Source organism: Psammomys obesus, unplaced genomic scaffold (assembly GCF_907164565.1).
Source record: "Psammomys obesus unplaced genomic scaffold, mPsaObe1.curated_primary_1811, whole genome shotgun sequence".
NCBI classification, from domain to species: Eukaryota; Metazoa; Chordata; class Mammalia; order Rodentia; family Muridae; genus Psammomys; species Psammomys obesus.
In genome coordinates this window covers 993,053-1,013,836 of record NW_026588368.1, presented here as the reverse complement: position 1 = coordinate 1,013,836, position 20,784 = coordinate 993,053, and the positions used below count along the sequence as shown (strand labels likewise).

The following is a 20,784-nucleotide window of genomic DNA, read 5'->3' as shown; positions in this document are numbered from 1 at the left end:
CAACAGTGGGGGGGGGGGGGAGTGAGAGTGATGTGGAGGGAGGGACGTTTTAGCACATTAGCAACTCACTTTGGGCCTTCTGTCCAGAGCTAAACAAGGCAGGAGCATGTGGAAGGGTGAGGCCAGAGAGACCAGGTTCCAAAGCCCCCTTCAAGGACATACCTTCTAGTAACCTAACTTCTTCTAGGCCCCTCCTACTGGGAAGCTAAGGAACGTTGCAGGCCTGCTTTTTAAAAGAAACAACACACTATTTTAGTTATACTTATTTATGTATTTGTGTGTATGTGTGTGCATGTGCATCTGCTCCTGAGGCACACATGTGGAGGTCAACTTGCGGGAGTCAGGCTTTGCAGCCTGACTTGCCCTTACCCACTGAGCCGTCTTGCCAACTTAAACTTTTCTTTTTCTTTTCTTTCTTTCTTTCTTTCTTCCTTTCTTTCTTTTTTCTTTTCTTTTCTTTTCTTTTTTTTTTGAGACAGGGCTTCTCTGTGTAGCCTTGGCTGTCCTAGACTCCCTTTGTAGACCAGGCTGGCCTCGAATTCACAGAGATCCACCTGCCTTTACTGCCTTGAGTGCTGGGATTATAGGCATGTACCACCACCACAACCGGCTTGTTTTGTTTTGTTTTCAGTTCTGTGTCTGCGCATGTGCACATCGGCTCAAGTGCCTGTGGAGACCAGAGGATAAACTCAGGTCTCATTCCTTGAGGTCTTGTTTGCTCTTTTAAATCCTTATCGTTGTTTTATTATGTATATGGCTGTCCTGCCAGCATGGCAGTGCCTAGTGCCCTCAGAGGCCAGAATCAGGCATTGGATCTCCTGGGACTGGAGTTTCAGATGGTTGTGAGTTGCCATAGGTACTGGGAATTGAACCCAGGTCCTCTGGAAGCCAGTGATCTTAACTGCTGAGCCATGTCACCAGCCACCCACCTTGTTGTCTGAGACAGGATCTTTCACTGGTACTGGGGTTCAAAGATTCAGCAAGGCTGGCTGGCCATTGGGCCCTAGGGATCTGCCTGTCCCTGCTTTTCCTGCCCTGAGATTCCAAGTGTGTGTCATAGGCCTGACTGTTTGCACAGATTCTGGGCATTGAACTCAGATCTTCATGCTTACCAGGTGAGCACTTTGCTGCCTGAGCCTTCTCCTCAGCTCTTAAGTTCAGAGCTGATTTACATGAAGCACTTTCTATGCGTGGGAAACAAACACATGGTTCAAAGCAGCCCTTGCGACATAAGGGCATTAACCATCTCACACAGGGGGAACAGGCTTGCAAAAGTCAAAGGGCAGAGTAGGAGTGAGTGTGTGGCAAACCTCCCCTCACCCCCGCCAGAATGACCTAATCCAGACCCTGAAGCCACCACTGGGCTCCCTGTTCCTGTTTGTATAGGAGGAGAGGGACACAATGGCAAGTGACATGTCCACTGGCTCAGAGATGGTAGTAGCCTCAGGACTCTCCAGGGCTAGGCTCATGGGCTGCTGACTCAGTTCCCTCTGCAGCTCTTGCCCAGCAGCCCTGCTCTGAGGCAGGCTCTGATGGGACCTGCACACTGCACTGGTCACACCTTCGATGCTGCTGCTGGTGAGTCTGTGTCCTGGGGCCACATGGGTTATGTTTGATTCAGTGTACCCAGGCAGTTCTGACTGATGGGTCTAAGAGGTGGACGCTGTCCACAGTGGGCGGTGACTGTGCTCTGTCCTGGATTCCAGGGGGAGAACTGGACCCCGAGGTCATCAGAGTTGTGTGGAAAGCACTGGACTGCATCCTGGGACAAGAACTGGGCTCTTGCATAGTCTAGGAGAGAGACGGGATGAAGTCAAGTGAAGGAGGGTTCTCTCCTGCAGACCTCAGAGCCTTCAGTATGCATATTGCACAAGCAGCAAGATTCACATAATCAGGAGGATCTCCCTGCTTTTGGAGCATGCCCGCTGTCCTCACAAGAGTGTAAAAGGCTGCTCTAGTTTCTCTGACAGGTCCCATCATGCCTGAGTTCCAAGGTCCCTGTGATTGGACAGGTTAACCTTCAAAGCTTAATCTAGAAGGGAGTGCTCTTGTCCTAGAATGTCAGAGCTGGATGTTCACCCCAGCTCTGGGGAAACTGAGGTCCAAAGCAATCCATGAAGAATGCTCAAGAGACTGAACCAGGTTCTAGGTGGTATGATCTTGTAAAGTCTATTTTATTTTCCTGCATTCCTGTGTTGGCATACTTTTTAAAAACTCTTTTATTTACATTGCTTATATATCTTTCTCCCTTCTCCACCTCAATCCATTCCAACACCCCAACACAAGGTAGGAGAAAGCAAGAGTTAGTGGGAGAGGGGGGCCCTGTTCTCTTAGCTTCTTCCTGCTGGTTAGGGTCATCAAGTTCCTTGGAGTCTGTCTAAGCCTCATTTCAGGGGATCTCCACCTTCTTGTCTCACTGCAACAGCAATCCGGAGCTGCAGCAGAGAAGCAGCAGCAGCCTTCTCTTTCTCAGAGCTCCCCAACGCTCTCTGGGCTCTGGCATTTATTCTCTCTCCACAGTCCTCAGATTTAAACTATCTGCAGCTGGCAAAGGGCTCCTCTCAGAGCCCACATAGTTTGCTGCTGTGGACCATCTGAATCAGTCCCACATCCCACACCTGGGATTAAAACAAAAACATGTTTATATCCACAACATTTCTGGCCTGCGCTTCCTACAGTCCTTGACAGCTCCAAGGCACTCGAGCCTTTGCATCCTAGTGAGTACTGGAGGCATTGGAGGCTGTGGGACGCTACAGATAGGCCCTGGTCCCAGAAAAAAAAAAAAAAGATTGGAGGATTGGGACGTTCATCCAGGGATTGGGGGAGCCACTAAAGGTCACCAAGGCCAGTCACACGCACATGATGAAGCCTTGTGGTAAAAACCCACAAGGACGTGGTGACACATTCCGGGATACCTGTGAGCTTTTACCTGTGAACACAAAGACCTCTGCCCCTCGTAACAGTTGAGGAAACAAGCCAGGGCCGGGCTTCCTTTGTTTCTGTTTTGTTTCTATTGCTGTTCATGGAGATAGATTCTCATGTAGTTTAGGCTGGCCTTCAGCTCTCTGTGTAGTCAAAGATGACCTTAAATTCTAGAATCTCCTGCTTTCATCTCCTTGGGGCTGGGATTACAGGCTTGTGCTGCCATGACCATTTTATCTAATGCTGGAGGTGAACACAGGGTCTTTTGCATACTGAGTGAAAACTCTACCAACTGAGCCACAGCCCCTGCCCTGCTTTTTCTTTCTTTTCTCTTCCTTCCTTTCTTTCTTCCTCCTCCTTCTCTCTCTCTTTTTTGAGACAGTGTCTCACCATGTAGGCCTGGCTGTCCTGACACTTCCCATGTAGAGCAGGCTGGCCTCAAACTCACATATATCTATCTGCTTCAGCCTCCTGAGTACTCGACTAAAGGCGTGTACCACCAATGGCCAGGGCAGGTCCTCAGGGTTTGATCAAGTCCTGTTAGATCTTTCCCCAACACTGTTGCTTCGAGGTGAAGTTTCCCAATGAACCTCTGCCAGCACGTTCAGACCACAGCTATGGCGTCATACAGGTTTCTTTATTTCCTGGCCTTAGTTTCCTGCTCTGTGAGATAGAATACTCTGAACTTTCCTCCTGAGTGGTAGGACAGTGGCGGGGAAAGAGCGATAAAGTGTGAGGCTAGGAGGGTTTGCTGTAGTCATTGGCACCCCCAGTGGGCCTTAGTGAGCCTGTGACAGCTCCAGCTGGAGAGGAAATCCACCTTGAGCACACAGGTGCCCTGGTGAGCTTGGAAGTGAGGGATGAGAACATTAAAAGAGGAAGGGCTGGAGCGATGGCTCAGATGCTGAAAGCACTTGTTGCTCTTGCGGAAGACCTGGGTTAGGTTCCCAGCACCCACATGGTGGCTCACAACCCCTGCAACTAATTCCAGGGATCCAGCCCCGACCTACCTCTGTGATGGTTTCATCTGCCCCTCCTGATAGGTCAGCTGCTCCAACCTCTCCAGGAAAGCTGGCTGTAGTGTAGAGTGCATCTGCAATCCCAACAGGGCCGGAGGCTTTAGCTCAGGGCTAAGACCAGCCTGGGTAACCCAGCAAGACGCTGTCTTTGGAAACAAATGAAAATGAAGAAGCACTGGGCAAGAAGTGCCCAAGAGTGAGACCCGCCGTTTCCTTTAGGGTCAGCCTCGGAGAAGGGGTCACCTCAGGAACTGGGGCCTTTAACCAGGGACAGCTGGTGATTGGAGGTGGGTTTCTCTGTAGGGCAGGGGGTGGGCCCAAGTATGATTTGGAGACCTTGGTCAGGCTATTCCATCTACCTGAGCCTCAGTTTCTTCCCGTGCAAGTTTAGACTTATAAGGATTAGATAGGGTGAAGAAACTGGGCATGATGCAGGCTTGTAATCCTAGCACTCAGGAGTGAGAGGCAGGAGAATTGCTAGTTTCTAGGCCAGCCTGAGCTATATAGTATGACCCTGACTGAACAAACAACAGCAACAGCAAACAAATCCGATGTGGTGGTGCATGCTTTTAGTCCAGGCACTTAAGCCGACGCAGTGAGTTCAGTGAGTTCTTGGCCAGCCTGGTCTACATAGTGAGTTCTGGGCTAGCCAGATCTGTATAGTAAGATCTTGTCTCAAAATAACACTAAACCAAACAAACAGATAGGAGGGTGCTGTTAGGGCCTGGGGTGTCACTAAGTAGCCAGAGAGCCTTCTTAATGTGTCTTAGTTTTGATCTCCAGCACAACAAATCAAAACACAACAAAGCACAGCTCAGCATTGCAGGTACAGGACACACCTCGGTCTCTTTCCTCCCCTTTCTCTCGTCACTTCTCTTTTTCTCAGCTCTGTTTTTCTCAATGTCCGTTTCAGCTCAGAGAAAGTCACATGTTAGATGGTTTGGTTTCTGTGGTGCTAGTGAGGAACCCAGGGCCATGCCCACTCTACCACTGAGTCACACTCCTGCCCAGGTCATGGCCTCTGACCCTGAGGCTTGAGAGGCTCCTCCCAGCAAGCTCTTTGTGGTACTGCGTAAACTCACATCCCTCCCTGGCAGTTGGCTGCAGGTAGAATCTTGGCTGTGAAATTCTGAAAGCTGTGTATGTTTTCTTGTAGTTTAAAAGTGTGTGTGGGAAGAATGAAGTGAAGGCATTAAAAGAGGAAGGGACATCTCAGGCCCTACCTCTGAGACGTTTCTATCTGATGGGTTAGCACCATACTTCCCAAGAAAGCTGGGTTTCCTGTGTGTACCTGCAATCCCAGATACTCAGAGGGGAGTTCAGAAGTGTTAAGATGAGCTTCGGTAATACAAGAAGTCTCCATCTCTGAAAAAAAAAAAAAAAAAAAATCATGCTCTTGGAAGTTCCCTACGCCACGAGGACACTCTGGTGTCCCAAGTGGCTAAATCTAAGCCAGGGCAGCAGAATCTCATAATGTTACTGGTGACTGTTTATGGCTTCTTTCCTGATGCTTGGAAGGAGGTGCCAGCTGTGTTCCAGTCTCCAACCTGGACAGAACAGCAGTCCTTTTTCAGTCCCTTCCAAGCTATGTGTGCCTAGCAAGTTTCTCACTGCTTCTCTGTGCCTTGGCACTCTTAACTATAGAATGGGTATAATTACTGTGAGCCCTTATTGGGGAGTGGTGGCTGTTAGGACGTTGCCCAGAAGACAGTGAGCTCTGAGAATTGTTTCATTATCTTCACAGTTGTTGTCATCCTCCCTGTCATCAACATCATCTTTTGCTCTGTGCCTTACCCTGTATATGCAGGGAATGAGAATCAGATACATGAATCAGCCTGAGTTCCTGCTGGGACTGTTAGGTTCTCTGAGGAGCCGTACCTGAAAAACACACACACACAGACACACACACACACACACACACACACACACACACCCTCCCTCTTCCTGCCCACTAACAAGGGAACACACGGGCTACAGCCAACTTCAAGGAATTCTGGGAAATGTAGTCTTCTGAGTAGTGGTTTCCTGATCATCTAAAATACAGGCTGTTGGTCCCCCCACATAGACCCCTCCCCTGTGCCCCTCCAAAATCTTCTCTTCTAGCTGTTTGGACCTCTAGTGACCTCTCAGAAGCTCAGGAAAGCAGAGCTTTTTGTTGTCCCAAAGGGAACTTGTGGCTTTGTCTTCAGCAGCTTCACTCATAAACATCTGACCGGCCTCCATGGTGGCCCATTAGCTAGTTTGTGTCCCTGGTCTCTGTTCTGAGCTGTGATAGATGGAATTTGAGCTCTGGAGTCCCAGCGAGACCATCATTTCTGTGAGCCAACATTCTCTAGTATAGATGGAGAGCAAAGCTGACCTTACCGGATTATTGTAAAGGTCAAATGAGACCATCTTTCAAAATATTTTATTGTCTGGAAATTAAGATTCACAGGTAAGCCAGGTGGTGTTGGCTCACACCCTTAGTCCCAGAATGCAGGAGGCATTCTGTGAATTCTGTGAATTCGAGGCTAGACTGGTCTACAAAGCAAGACCAGAACAGCTGAAGCTACACAGAGAAACCGGTGAGGGCAGATTCCATGTTACCTGATTGGTCACCCACACAGAGGGAATCATGGAAACAGGGCCTTTGTAACAGGATTGACATAATACAGATATAGGTGGCATTTTTTTAAAAGATTTATTTATTAAGTGTATAGTGTTCTGTCTGCATGTACACACACATGCCAGAATAAGGCTTCGATCTTACTATAGATGGTTGTGAGCCACCATGTGGTTGCTGAGAATTGAACTCAGGACCTCTGGAAGAGCAGCCAGTGCTCTTGACCTCTGAGCCATCTCTCCAGCCCCAAGTGGCATGTTTTTTGAGAGGGAAGTTTTTTGTTTTGTTTTGTTCTGTTTTGTATGTGTCTGGGCGTTTTGCCTGCATTTCTGTGTGTCCTATGCCTGCAAGACTAGAAGAGGGAGTAGGATCCTGTGGAACCAGAGTTATGGACCATTGTGAGCCACTATGAGTAGATGGCTCCTGGGAATGGAACTGAGGTTCTCTGCAAGAGCAGCAAGTGCTCTTGTTGTTGTTGTTACTTTGTTTGTTTGAGAAAGGGTCTCATTATACAGCTCTGGCTAGTCTGCAACTTTCTATGTGGACCAGGCTAGCCACAAACTCAAAGGTCCCCTGGCCTCTGCCTCCCAACTGCTGGGTACCACCATGTCCAACTGTAACAAGTGCTCATAACTCCTGATCCATCTCTCCAACATCTGTATTTTTTTATATTTGCATAAATAAAACTTATTTTTTAAGTAAAAAATAAAGATGTAAGAAGGTTCAGAAGGCTAAAGCCAGAGACCTGCCATTAGTTGGATGCTAGCCTGGACTACATAGCAAACAAACAAACAAAAACGGGCTGGTGAGATGACTCTGGGGGTAAAACACTTGATGCCAAGGCTGGCGACCCGAGTTTGATTCCCAGGAGCCACATAGAGGAAGAGTGAATCAATTCCTGGAAGCTGTTCTGTGACCTCTACCCACTTACACTCACATAAATAATAAACGTTACAAACAAACAAACCTGCGGGGGGTGGGGGGGTGGGGGAGTGGCACACACCTTGACTCAGGAGACAAAGGCAGGTAGATCTCTGTGAGTTGCAGGCCCACCTGGTCTACGCAGCAAGTTCCAGACCGACCAGGTCTACACAGCGAGACCGTGTCTTTAAAAACAAGATAAAACAAAACCCTAATACTAACATCAGATCATACCTTAAAAGGTGTTTTGTTGTTGTTGCTTTTGAGAGTCTTACTCCGGTTCATAGGCTGACCCAAAGTCCTACCCTCAAACAGGTTTCCTACCCTTAGCCTCCCAGGAAGTGACAAACCACGGGCACTTGCCACTATGCTGAGTTCAGAAAAGCGCTGTGTATTCACGGACACACAAGCGGAATGGGAGGTCAGAAGCCTTACCTGTTGACCCTTGCCTGCTGTCTTGTTTGAGACAGGGTACCTGTCTGCTGCTCACTGCTGAGTGTGCTGGCTAGCTGGTCTGCAATCCAGCAACTCTTCTGTCTTCTCCCCACCTCCCTACCTAGGGGTAAACTAGGATTACGGAGGTTCGGATTGCTTTTGTGTGTTTACTTGGGATCTGAGCTCAGGCTAACAGGTTAATGAGGCAAGAGCTTTTCACACTGAGCCATCTCTCTCTAGCCTCTAAAAGACTTTCATTATCATAAGATAATCAATATTCAAATTCCCATAATATTTATTTCTGTTTGTTTGTTTCATTTGCTTGGGACAACATGGCTCTTGTATCTCTGGCCCACTTTTGTTTTCCTGGAGCTGGTGAGGTGGCTTAGTGGGTAAGGGCCTGCTTAGTGGCCAAGCCTGCTGACCTAAGTTTAATCCTTGGGAGCCAAATGATAGAGGAAGGGAATTAAGTCCACAAGTTGTCCTCTGGCCGGCCCCCATACGTGCTGTGCACGTGAAGGCAACACACTAAACAAATGAACAAATAAATATGTTTTAAAAATAAAAATGATACTGGAAATGGTGGCTCACGCTTTTAGTTCTTGCACTCGGGAGGCAGAGGCAGGCAGATCTCTATGAGTTCAAGGCTAGCCTAGTTTACAATAGCAAATTCCAGGCCAGCCAGAACTACATAGAGAGACCCTGCCTAAAACCAAATTCCTTATAACCTCATGTTGGATGCTTCCCTTCCTTTCCTTATTCATTTGTCATGCTCTTTACGTATGAAGAATATTAACTAAAGTGAAGCTCACTGTTCTTCCTCTAGGGAATACGATGGAGGCTTCAGGAGCTTCTGCCCAGTCTCAAGACAACAGTGGAGTCCACAGCGAAATTGAAGCTCTAGACTGTACGTTTGCATCCTGACACCCTGGGCACAGCCTCCCCGGGGAGATTCCAGCATACGTGGGGCTGTCAAAGACCCTCCTAGGCCATGTGGCATTATGGCCACATCAAAGCCACAGCAGAGAAGTGATTTTTCCCTTCACATGCTTGCCCCAGCCTGTTCCCCACACCTCCTAACTAGGCAGGTCCTAAGTTGCTCCCCAAATTTTGAGAAGTTTCTGGGCAGCTTGTGCTGGAAGTGGGGGGAGTCTCTAGAAGGTGGGAAGGCTCTCGTTTAGCTGCCCTTGGAGGAAGGGAAAGTTTAGGGCTTGATTACATGCTGTTCTCTGTGTGACTTAGAGAACCCTGAACTGGATCCTTCTCTGAGTGTGGAGGTCTCCAGGTGGGACAGGCTAGGGGGCTCATAATCCTCTTTTCTGGAGCCTGATGCACAGAAATGTTTGCTTTGGGCTGTCTTTGACTCTCTGACCCCTACCTGGGAGTCTCTGAGAACCTTGATCTTAGACACCTTCCATCAGCCTTGGATTTTCAGGGGAGTAGTCATCCCTCTTGGCTCCATGAATGCTCCCTGGAGAGGCTGTATTGGTGCCAGGGATGGGGCAGGGGGCAGAAAGCACTCATCACCTTGCCTGTGTGCCTCTAGACCAAGAGACAGAGTTCCACCAGCAAGATGGCAAGGCCCGGGAAGGATATGAGAGAGACAAGTCTTCCTCCTCTTCATCCTCCTCTTCCTCTTCCTCCTCCTCATCTTCCTCCTCCTCCTCAGGTATAGCAAACATTCTTAGGACCGGGGTGTGACTTGAAGGTACAGTGTTGCCTCATATGTACACATTTCTAGCACTACACACATACACAATAATAATAATAATAAATTAAAAATAAAAAAGTTTAGTAGCTGGGTAGTGGTGGTGCATGCCTTTAATCCCAGCACTCAGGAAGCAGCCTGGTCTACAGAGCAAGTTCTATGACAGTCGGGGCTACCTAGAGAAACCCTGTCTCAAAAAACCCAAAAAAATAAAAAAATTAAAAAATCAATTTAGAAAACATATAGGGCGGAATTTATAACAACAGTAAAGCTAGACACTCCTCCAATCACTCGACAATTAAGAACTCAACCAATTGTCCCAGGATGTGGAAGAAGGAAGATACAATACTACTCTTAGTCTCGGTTTACAGCTGAAGCTCAGGGAGGGCTCTGTGACCTGCTTTCTTAAGAAGGAAGGCTCAGTAACAAACCTGAGAGTCCTTGAAGGTCTTTCTGGAATGAGGGAGTGTATTCAGGCGGGCTCTCTGCCTGCTCAACCGGAGCTTCCGCACTGTGATCTATTTTACATGGAGGGCCTGAGCTTCCGGTTTTAGTTGCTAAAAGATTCTCAGGCTTGGGCTGAGGGCGTAGCTCTGCTGGTACTTGTTTAGCACAAGCCCGGGTCACATGCCCAGCACGACAAAGCACAAACCTGGTCAGGTGGCACACGTCTATAATCTTACCACCCAGGAATCGGAGGCAGGAGGATCAGAAGCACACAGTCCTTAGCTAGCACAGTCCTTAGCTAGCCTGAGCTTCATGAATGTTAATCCCAGCACTTGGGAGGTAGAGGCAGGAAGATGGACAGGCAGTTACAGACTATCCTAGGTCACATAGGGAAACTTCCCCAAGCAAACAGAAAACAAACCCTTTAAACCCCAAATTTATGTTCTGAGTACATCATAGGCAAGGCTAAAATAATCGTCAATCACTTGTTGAGAGACATTGTTCCTGGTTTATTTTATTTATATTTTATTCTATTCTATTTATATTTTATTTCTATTTTTCATATTGTTTGATATTTTGCAATGAAGATCACTTTTTCTTTCTCACTGATGTATATTTGTAAAACATAGAAAAGAAGGAAATAGTTGGGCATGGTGGCACATGTCTGTAATCCCAGCACGAAGGAGACAGAGGCAGGAGGATTGCCACAAATCTAAGGCCATTCTTGTGTACATAGTGAGTTCCAGACCAGCCAGGACTACATAGTGAGATGTAGGAGTGGGAATAAAGACACTCAAAATCTTATTCATCAAGCTGGTCATGGTGGCAGAGGCAGGTGAATCTTTGTGAGTTTGAGGCCAGCCTGGTCTACAAAGTGAGTCCAGGACAGCCCAGGCTACACAGAAAAATCCTGTCTTAAAAATCAATCAATCGATCAATCAATCAATCTTATTCATCAAGATAGCCACACATCTGGAAATTCTACTCTGTGGCATGGCTTCTTCCACAACACATAATAAATATTTTTAAAATTAAGAAAAATAACACAAGAGGACATATACTGTGTCTATGCAAATACTGCAACGTTGTGTGTAAGGGACTGGTATGGCCGTGGATTTTGGTGTGTGTGGCAAGTCTTAGAACCTTCTCCCCATGTATGCCGAGGGACACTTTACTGCCATACAGCTGTTTCTGTGTCAGGTGAAATTACATGAACACTGACTCGGAAGCACAGCTAACATGACTTCCTGGAACTTTTAATGAATCCGAAATTGATCTGGACATCCCCAAGTACACTGAGGGAACTCATCTGGGGCCATCTTGGTAGTCATGAGAGACAGCCCTGTAGCCAGAAACTCCTGGCTCTGAATTCTTAAACCACTGACTAATGTAAGATGTACACGACTCAGCCAGCCTTTTCGCCCCTTCACGCTCCTACCCCAGGCTAGGCAGCCTGAGGCAATGGACGATGCAGGATGAGACCTTCAGTAGCTCAGGTGGTTGGAGAGACAGACGTCACCCGGCCCTCATGGTGACTGACTCAGGCACAAGACAGTTAGTGCCATAGAAACCCCAAGCAGGGAGAACAAGGCCAATGAGGGCTTGAGCAACAAGAATAGGGTTTCTATAGGAGATGTGACATCAGCTTAGCTTCACAATCAAGAAGACACATGGCAGACACCCAAAGTCATATGATGTCAGGAGGACAGAGAGGATTCAGCATTGTGCTCAGTGAACTCCATAAGATGTCATGTCATGGGACCTGGCTGTCTCCTCAAGTCACATCATGGTCTCCTTCTGCCTCCTGAGATGGCAGTAGATGTAGGGTTCAGCCACAAAACACGAAGAGGACAGCCACACAGAAAGTTAGGAGCCACCGTCCTAACCCACAGCCAGGCAAAGCTTCTTCCTCCACAGACTGAAAACACTGTGGAGGAATTGGAGCGATTGTGGCCCTGGCTCCTTCCAGCTGGGGCCCTACAGCTTGTGTTTGCTCCTCACAGACAGCAGCGATGAGGACCAGCACTCCCGAGGTCCCAGGAAACACCGAAGGAAGCCCCACAGGGACAGCTCTTCTGGTAGGCGACAGGCTTCCCATCTTTCCTTTGCTTCTTACCTCACTGCTGAGCTCCTCAGTGGGGCCTTGTGAGGGGGTTCCTCACAGCGTTGTTCGTGCTAGATGAATGGGAAACAGCCTACTGAACACCCTACAACAGCCGAAACCCGTCAGACGGAAGCAGAAAGCTGGGCTCTGTCTTGGTGGTAGTCACGGTTGTTGCTTTTGTTTGTTTCGAGGCACTGTATAGCCCTGGCTATCCTAGGATTCACTTTGTAGACCAGGCTGGCCTCAGACTCACAGAGATCCCCTACCTCTTCCTCCTGAGTGCTGGGAAGAGCATGTGCCATCATGCCCTGCTTTGTTTGGTCCATATGAGCGCTTACCTATCTCTGATGTGGTAGGTGCAAGTCATAGAACCCAATTGGTCTCATATGTATTTAAAGAAGAAAAAAATCATAAAACAGGAAGACGGGGGCTGGTGAGATGGCTTAACAGGCTAAAGGCACCTGCCACTGAGTTGCATGCCTGGGACCCACACAGGAGAGATTTGAACTTCCAAAAGTTGCTGGCCTCTGACCTCCACATGCGCATAAAAAAACAGGAAAACAAAAAGATAGTAACAGTCATTATGATAGTGACGTTGTGAGCTTTATTTATTTCTTTATTTTTACCACGCTGAGGTGGTAAGCAGGGCTCATTCTTCCACTGCACTACACTGAGTTACAACCCCAACATCCCTCCTTTTGAAAACAGTATCACTTATGTGTATGAGTGTTTTGCCTGCATGTATATATGTCTACCGTGTGCATGTGCAGTGCCCATGAAGGCCAGAGGGGGTGTCTGATCCCCTGGAACTGGAGTCACAGTTTGTTCTGAGCCAACTTGTGGGTGAGGGTCGGGAATCTGTCCTCTACAAGAGCAGCCAGTACCCTTAACCTCTGAGCCATCTCTTGAGTCCTGGGAAATCACTGTTGCCTAAAGAAATAAATAAATTATGTGAAAGGAGCATCAGGGAAAGAATGGGAATTAATGAATGACTGTCTAGAACAGGGACCGGTATACACAAGTACACAAAGTACTTAATAAATGCTGCCTGTGACCCTGGAGGCAAGCCTGGGTTCTGTTTTCAGAGACAACTAGCTGGAGCCTTTGAGGATGTAGCTCAGTGTGTGAAGTCTGTGTTCAGTCTCCAGTACCAAGAGTAATGATGATGATGACGACAAATAAACGGATAAAATAAACAAAACAACTACAAATAAAACAACGACAACAACAAACCAGGAATGCAAGCTTTATGGGAGATCTGTAGAGTCATGCATTACCATGCAAGTTTGGCAGAATCACTTTCCTTTTTTTTTTTTTTTTTTTGCCTCCATCACCCCACATCCCTTTGCTGGCATCAGATCAGTGCCGCAATCGCTCTCCCCCTAAGCTGTTCCCTGAGCTCTACCTGAACCTCTGAGGCCCAGCTGCCTTGCCTGCATGCATTGGTAGGCGGGCATTCTCCATGCTCTTTCTGTGAGAACCAGATGGAAACATTGGGTATAAATTCCCTGCTACACCACTGACGCACCTTAGACCTTAATAAATGGCAACTATTCTCTTTATATAAAAATGTAAAGGCTTATCTATGTGTATGAGTGTTTTGCCTGCCTGTATGTGTGTGTGCCATGCATATGCCTGTGCCCACAGAGGCCAGAAGATGGTGTGAGATCACCTGAAACTGGCAGCTGTTTGCTGCCATGTAGGTGCTGGGAACTGAAGCTGGGTCCTCTGCAAAGAGTAGCCAGTGCTCTTAACCTCTGAGCCCTCTCTCCAGTCCCCGGAAACTATCCTTGAATGAGCCCCACCTCCTGTCAGACCTGAAATTTCGTCTTAGTAACAGAACAGAACAGAACATAGGGATACTGAGTGAGTTGTTTTGCCTTTTGGAGACTTCAGATGTGGGGAAATGGGGGTGGCCCTGGGGACACTGTGGAGAGTTGACCAAGGTTTGTCTCCACCCAGGTGTTGACCACCGGGAAGTGGAGGTGCTGAAGGATGAGCTTCAGCTCTATGGAGGTAAGTGCTTGTCTTCTGGCCTTGGAGAAGAGAATCATGAGGGCTGAGGGCTCGGTGGGCAGAACAAGGGATAGGGTCTCCTGATCTGAAGGCTCCCAGGCACACACAGATGAGGTAGCGAGGCTGCAGCAGTTCAGGGGAGAGTGGGGTCCCCTCTGCCGTGATTGCAATGGATCAAGGACAGTAAGCGTTCTCTGCTGACTGAAACCCCGACTTCCCATGGTCTTCACTGGTCACCCAACAGAACTGGGCCTTAGTTTTACACATCGGGAAAATGGGGTGTAACCCATTCCACTATCTTGGAACCCTGCACTGTTTAAGAATGGCTCAGATCCCCCTCCCCCATTTATGAACTGTTTCCCAGAGCCCTGTATGACAGTGAGGAGGTGTAGGGAAGAAGAAGATGATGTGTAAATAAGGGCACTTTAGGCAGCGGCGCTCCAACGAAGTAGGAGAGTCCACAGGCTGACCTAGTTCATCAAAGAGCCCAGCAGATGCACACTGCCCAGGGAGTCAGGACTCCCAATAGCTACTCACTCCCCAACTCCTGGTAATGACCCAGAGAAACAGCAAGAAACACAGGTACACTCAGAGCAAGAGGACCCATACAGCATGTATTGGAATATGACACCTGTCTGCCTCTGTGCTCCCTGATTCTCCTTCCCTGCAGGTGCTGCTGGGGAAATGGTGCTTGCTGGGGAGTCAGGTGAGTGCCCAGGAAGGGGAGGGAGAGTCAAGGAGACTGGGGTTGGGTGAGGCCTGGGCATTGTCCTGATGGGGTACTCAAAGAGTCATGGCTGTGAGACAGGGAAACTCCAGGGTCACTTAGGGACCTGAATGCGTGCAACGGGTGGGAGAGGAGTCGTGGAGCCATGAAAATGGGGGTCTAGACAAGAAGAAGCAGATATCAGGCAGCTAGGAAAGGTCCCTTGGATCCCATACCTGGAGAATTACCTAGAGCAGCAGTTCTCAAGCTGTGGGTCTTGACTCCTTTGGAGGTCACATATCAGATATCCTTCATATCAGATTCATAGCAGTAGCACAATTACAGTTAGGAAGTAGCAACAAAAATAATTTTATGGCTGGGTCACCGCAACATGAGGAACTGATTTAAAGGGTCACAGCATTAGGAAGGTTGAGGACCACCTTAGAGCCTTTTCTTAGTCATCTCTGGTCTTTCCCAGGGTAAAAAAGCACCTGGCAAGGAGCCTTGTCCAACTCGGTACTAACATTGAGTCTCTCGTTTCCAGGACTCCGAAGGAGAGGTTCCGGCTCAGCAGGGGGTAAATATATAAGATCTGAGGAAAGCAGCAGGCTGTCTAAATTCCAGAGGGGCTAGAGGGGACCACAAATGGCCTGAGAGGGTGGGCCAGTTCTTGGAGGGATGTCAACATCCGCATGATTCCAGAAGAAGTCTCCATCATGGGAGAAGTGGAAGGAAGAACAGGGCCAGGCCTGTAGGGGGATGAGGAAGTCAGGGAGGGTTTACCCTCCCTGCTACCCTTATCGTAAGGGGTGGGGGGGGGGCAACAATGTACAAAACACACCTTTCTGTCTTTCATTCTTAAGGAGAAGTGGAGGCCTCTCAGCTAAGAAGGCTGAACATTAAGAAGGACGGTAAGCAAGTTGGTGTTCAGGAGCCGCGCTCACCTCAATGGTCCAGATTTCTACGGGTGCAAGACAGCTGGTGGCTAGAACGATAGTAACCCTAGCCACCTCTGCCAGGTGTCCCTCAGTGAGCAAAGTCCTCAGCTCTAATCGCTTTGGTAGGGGGACAAACAGTGACATTGATTTTTTTTTACGTAGAAACCGAGGCCCTGGATTGGAGGGGCCTCACTGGCTTGGCACCCAGTCATACACTCTCTTTGCTCTGCGTGAAAACACAGGGAGATAAATGCTTCTCATGCTCTGTGGTGGGACATAGTTGGGCTGTGGGGGTCATGAAGTTCCACGGGAGAAATGATGCAAGTTTCCAGGGCTTCCTATGCTCCACGCCTGGAATCTATGAGGACTTCTGGAAAGACTAGGAAGGTAGAAAACAGAGACCTTGGTCTTTTGTTTGTTTTTTGATTGGTTGGTTGGTTGAGACACACTGCCTCAAACTTGGGGTCCTTTTTCCTCAGCGTGTGTGTCCTTCCATGCCTTTACACTCTCTTTTGTATGCCCCTTGTCTGAGAAAGCTGGAAAATCTTGCTATTGACCCTGGACACATCCCTTTTAAGAAGCACCCTGAGATCCTCTCTCATGCCTGTTAGCCTCAGAACTTTGCACTTGGCACCTTCAAATGCTTTAATGCTCACTCAACAAATTAATTCCTGAGCATCCCTGTGCAGTGGCTTTGGCTGCCGAGTCTCCTTGGGCAGGGAGCTCACTGGGATCCTTCTTCTCTAAGACATAGAGCCTGGGGAGGAGGGGACAGACATCAACCCAAGCCAAGTGGCTGTACACATTCCAGAAATAATGACGAGAGACAGGGGCTGGTAAGGGGGCTTCTGGGTGCTGTTCAACACTGGCTGACCAGGAGCCGAGCACTGTCATTTTAAAACTAGAAGGGGCTGATGTGATGGTTTAGTGGTTGGGTGCACTCCCCCATTGTGAGAGGACTAGAGTTTGGATCACAGCCCCTATATCAGGTCCCCCACAAATGCTGTAACTCAGCTCCAAGGGATCTGATACCCTCTTTAGGTTTCTTGATGTACACATGCAAGTGTAAATGCACACAAACACAAACACAAACACACACCATAGTATAAAAAAATAGAGTAGCTGGCATTGTGGCGTACCCCTTTAACCCTGGCACTGTGCTGGCAGGGGCAGGTGGCTCTCTGTGAGCAACTCTTAGTGAAATCCTGTCTCAAATAAATAAATAAGTCACTGGGCGTAATGGCACACACCTCTGATCCCGGTGCTCTGGAGGCAGAGGCAGGCGGCTCTCTGTGATATCAAGGCCAACTTGGTCTAAACAGCATTTCAAGTCACCCAGTAAAACAAACAACACAACACAACACACATAAAAACAAGAGAAACCAGGTGTGCCAGACACGGTATCAGGGCATATGCCTGTAACCTTTGCACTCTGCAGGCTGAGGTAAAAGAATCCTAAGTTGAAAGTCACCCTGGGCTGCATAGAGACCTTGACTTGAAAAACAAGGCAAAAATAAAAGTGAGGGGGTTATGGTGATGGCTTGAGTTGAGAGGGAGAAGGGGAGAGAGACAGAGAGAGACAGAGAGAGAGAGAGAGAGAGAGAAAGTTTCTACCCTTTCTTGCAGATGAATTTTTCCACTTCGTCCTCCTCTGCTTTGCCATTGGAGCCTTGCTGGTGTGTTATCACTACTATGCAGGTGAGGCCTGCTGGGGACCTGAGAAGGGGCTGCGTGGGATGGCAGGCATCAACCCACACCCTACAGTGGCTGACAGTTCTCTCTTGCTCTCCTTCAGACTGGTTCATGGCCCTTGGGGTTGGCCTGCTCACCTTTGCTTCCCTAGAGACCATCGGCATCTACTTTGGGCTGGGTAAGTGGTCCTGTCAGAGCTACACAGGTCTGCAGGCTTCTGGAGGGGTGGCGGCTGACCTGGCCGTCACACTCGATGAGAGTCACAATCTAAACTGTTTTTAAAAACAAACAAACAAACAAACAAAAAAACATTCCTTGCGGTTGGTGCACGCCTTTAATCCCAGCACTCCTGAGACAGAAGCAGGCGGATCTCTGAGTTCGAGGCCAGCCTGGTCTACAGAGCGAGTTTCAAGACAGCCTAGGCTACACAGTGAAAACATGTCTTGAAAACAACCAGAAAAAAAAAATCCTTATGTTTGTGTTTTCTTCCTGACCGCATGTGAGGTCAGTGAGAGGTCATTGGCAAAACCTTGTGGAAAAAAAGGGGGCAGTTCCACAAAAACAGTTTAAAGTGGCAAACACGCAGAGCTCCTCCGAAAGGAAAACAAGCGAACAGAGCCAAGCGTCGAGGTCGCCGGGTTTCCTGTCCCTGTTATTACTGTCTGTGACTCGGTTTTTTTTTTCATGTAATGACCACAGCACTGTTATTGACATTAGCCTGAAATTGCACGTTAGGGCTTTGTTTGCGTGGGGTGTGCCTTGGTTCTGGGGCAGCAGGGAGTGGGCCTGACCCTGGGGCCACCTCGTCTTGACCGACATCTCCCCTTGCTCCTGAGCAGTGTACAGAATCCACAGTGTACTTCAGGGCTTCATCCCCCTCCTTCAGAAGTTCAGGCTGCCAGGTAAGTGCAGTACATTTCTCCAGCCAAACCCTCTCATGATTGGGGACTTTCTTCTTGGAAAGAGGTCGGGCATCTAGGGAAAGATGCCTCCTGGAGGCAGGAGGCTCGGGTTCAAGTTCTGCCTCTGTTCTGTGACCCCAGACGGCCTTTTTCTGCACGGAGAATGGAACCCAAAACATGCAGCGCATGCTAGGCAAGCCACAATCCAGCTGTCTGTAGTCTCGCTGAGCCTCAGGCTTCTCAGCTGGAAAATTGGTGTAATTCTTACGCCAGACAGCCCATCAAGTGAGGAAGGATGCTGTCAGCCTTGACGAAAAGCAAAGGACTCTGCACACCTCCCTGGCTGTATTAAGTAACTTTGTAGTTGCCTTTGAAATAACCTGGGCTAAAGTAGAGTGTCTACTTCATTCAGATCACCTAAATCTTGTTTTGTGAAGTTAATTGCAAAGGTGTCTCTGGTTTTGTTTTTTTTTTTCCCAGCCTGCTTTACAAAAGTTCCTGCTGAAAGGCCCCTAAAACTGCATTCTCTCTGCTGAGCGTGCTCACTGTGTGTGTGTTTGTGCATGCACGTATGCACACACCTGTGTGTTTTGCTAGGCTGGAACCCAAGAAATTGCTCTACTGCAGAGCCATACCCCCACCTACTGTCTTTGACCCAGCAACTCAAGCAACTTTGTACATCATGGTACTGAGCTTGGAAGCCAGGGATAGCGTGTCTATGTGCTGGGACTGGCAATGCCTCCTCAACTGCGGGCTGTGGGACCCACAGTGCCTACAGGAAGAGCCATTTGAGTCTGTCCCTGTGATGTTTGGGCATTTGAGGTGGCAGTGGGGGCTGGACTCGGCTGCCTACAGAATCCTATGTCATTCTTCTGGCTTTGCCTTCCAGGGTTCAGGAGAACAGACTGACACCACAGCGGGATGGCAGCTGAGCCAGTCCCCACTATGACCACTGTAACCACTGCCATACCTGAGCCCAGAAGACAGAGCCACATGCTGGAAGACACCAGGAGGCCACACAATAAAGAACTCTTTCCTTCCATGTGGTCTGAGTGTTGGCGCCAGTGGGCAGGCTCTCACTCTGCAGATTAGCACTCGGTCTCCAAGGGGAGAAGAAGAGGGACAGCATCTGGGTCAGCAAGAAAGAGCTGGGATGCCATCACTCTTAGGGGCAGCAAGAGGCCTGGGCCCCACAGGCTGACAGCTGTGGGCTCCGGTCTCTCCCGTGTCCTCAGGCCATACTTGTGAGCTCATAGTTCCTGCAGAGCCATCTTGGGACAGACAGTCTACTGCCCTGAGGCAGGGAGCTACCAGCCTGGGTCCCCAGGGGAACCTGTTGCAGATAAGACACTGGGGACCAAAACTGTGGCCCTATCACCCAGTGACCAACCCTGTTACCCTTGAACTACTGAAACCCAAATAAATATTCTGTTCCCTGTGCTAAAAAGAGTCGACTAAATATTCCTTTAGGTTTCTTTCTGTCTCTCTCTGTCACTCTCTCTATCTCTGTATCACTGTCTCTCTTAAGTTTTTTTTTTTTTTAATACAGGCTCTCATATAGCCTCTCTCTCATATAGCCTTTCTCTCATATAGTTTGCTGACCTCAAACTCTCTATGTAGCCAAGGCTAATGTTGAATTCCTGAGCCTCCTGCCTTCGCTTCCTGATTGTTTGGGATCATAGGTGTGTGCCACCATACCCAGTGTAACGTGGTGCAAGGCATTGAGCCCAGGGCCTTGTGCTTGTCAGGTAAGCATGCTGCCAGCTGAGCTATAGCCCTCTCACTCCTTTAGGCCTTGTGAGCATGAGAACACATTTGAGGACTCCTTTGAATCCGTCTAGATGGGGTGAGCACTTATCCAATTGCATAGAGTAGAAGCAATAATGTGCATAGAATGTAAACAAGAATGTTCATATTGCAGCTCGAATAAAATTCAGGACTTCATTTGCACAAGTGAGGATGGGAGGAAGAGAAAGCAGTTGCAAATATTCTTGTGGAAAAAAATGTGTGTGTGTGTGTGTGTGTGTGTGTGTGTGTCTGTGTGTGTCTGTGTGTTTTAGAGGCCTGGTTTATTTAAAGTGCTTGCCTCCTCGAGCCACAAAGCTCTGGATTTATCCCTAGCACCACACAAACTGTGCATGGTTTTGCATGCTGGTAATCCTAGCACTGGGGAGGTGAAAGACAGGAAGATCAGGAGTTTAAAGCCAGCCTCAGCTACATAGGAAGTTCAAGAACAGTCTGAAGGAATGAGGTCCTGTGTCAAAAAAGAACAGAGGTGGGGGATTTAGTATTTTCAGCTCAACAAATAATCAAAGGAGAGTGTAGCCCTTCCTGGCCAGAAACTTACTATGTAGACCAGGCTGGCCTGAAAC

General features: G+C 48.4%; 1 protein-coding gene across 3 annotated transcripts; it reads left to right on the top strand.

Moving 5' to 3' along the window:
• Positions 1–1,458: 1,458 nt before the first annotated feature.
• Positions 1,459–19,825, top strand: Tmem40 (transmembrane protein 40). 3 transcript variants are annotated; one of them, XM_055604237.1, is made up of 12 exons: positions 1,459–1,578; positions 8,726–8,806; positions 9,446–9,568; positions 12,058–12,132; positions 14,121–14,174; positions 14,845–14,880; positions 15,425–15,457; positions 15,744–15,791; positions 17,445–17,516; positions 17,614–17,688; positions 18,350–18,412; positions 19,302–19,825. In XM_055604237.1, the coding sequence occupies exons 1-12, from the start codon at positions 1,533–1,535 to the stop codon at positions 19,319–19,321; spliced, it is 726 nt and encodes a 241-aa protein (XP_055460212.1). In that variant the 5' UTR covers positions 1,459–1,532; the 3' UTR covers positions 19,322–19,825. The 3 variants fall into 3 exon arrangements, with proteins under 3 accessions (XP_055460212.1, XP_055460213.1, XP_055460214.1); XM_055604238.1 differs by lacking the exon at positions 9,446–9,568; XM_055604239.1 differs by lacking the exons at positions 9,446–9,568; positions 12,058–12,132.
• The last annotated feature ends 959 nt before the right edge of the window (positions 19,826–20,784 follow it).

Excerpts from the sequence above, each read along its gene's own strand:
- Tmem40 (XM_055604237.1), top strand. The coding sequence starts at position 1,533 with ATGGGACCTGCACACTGCACTGGTCACACCTTCGATGCTGCTGCTG. Across the intron at positions 14,175-14,844 it reads TGAGCTTCAGCTCTATGGAG|GTGCTGCTGGGGAAATGGTG; the intron begins GTAAGTGCTTGT and ends CCTTCCCTGCAG. Across the intron at positions 15,792-17,444 it reads GCTGAACATTAAGAAGGACG|ATGAATTTTTCCACTTCGTC; the intron begins GTAAGCAAGTTG and ends CCTTTCTTGCAG.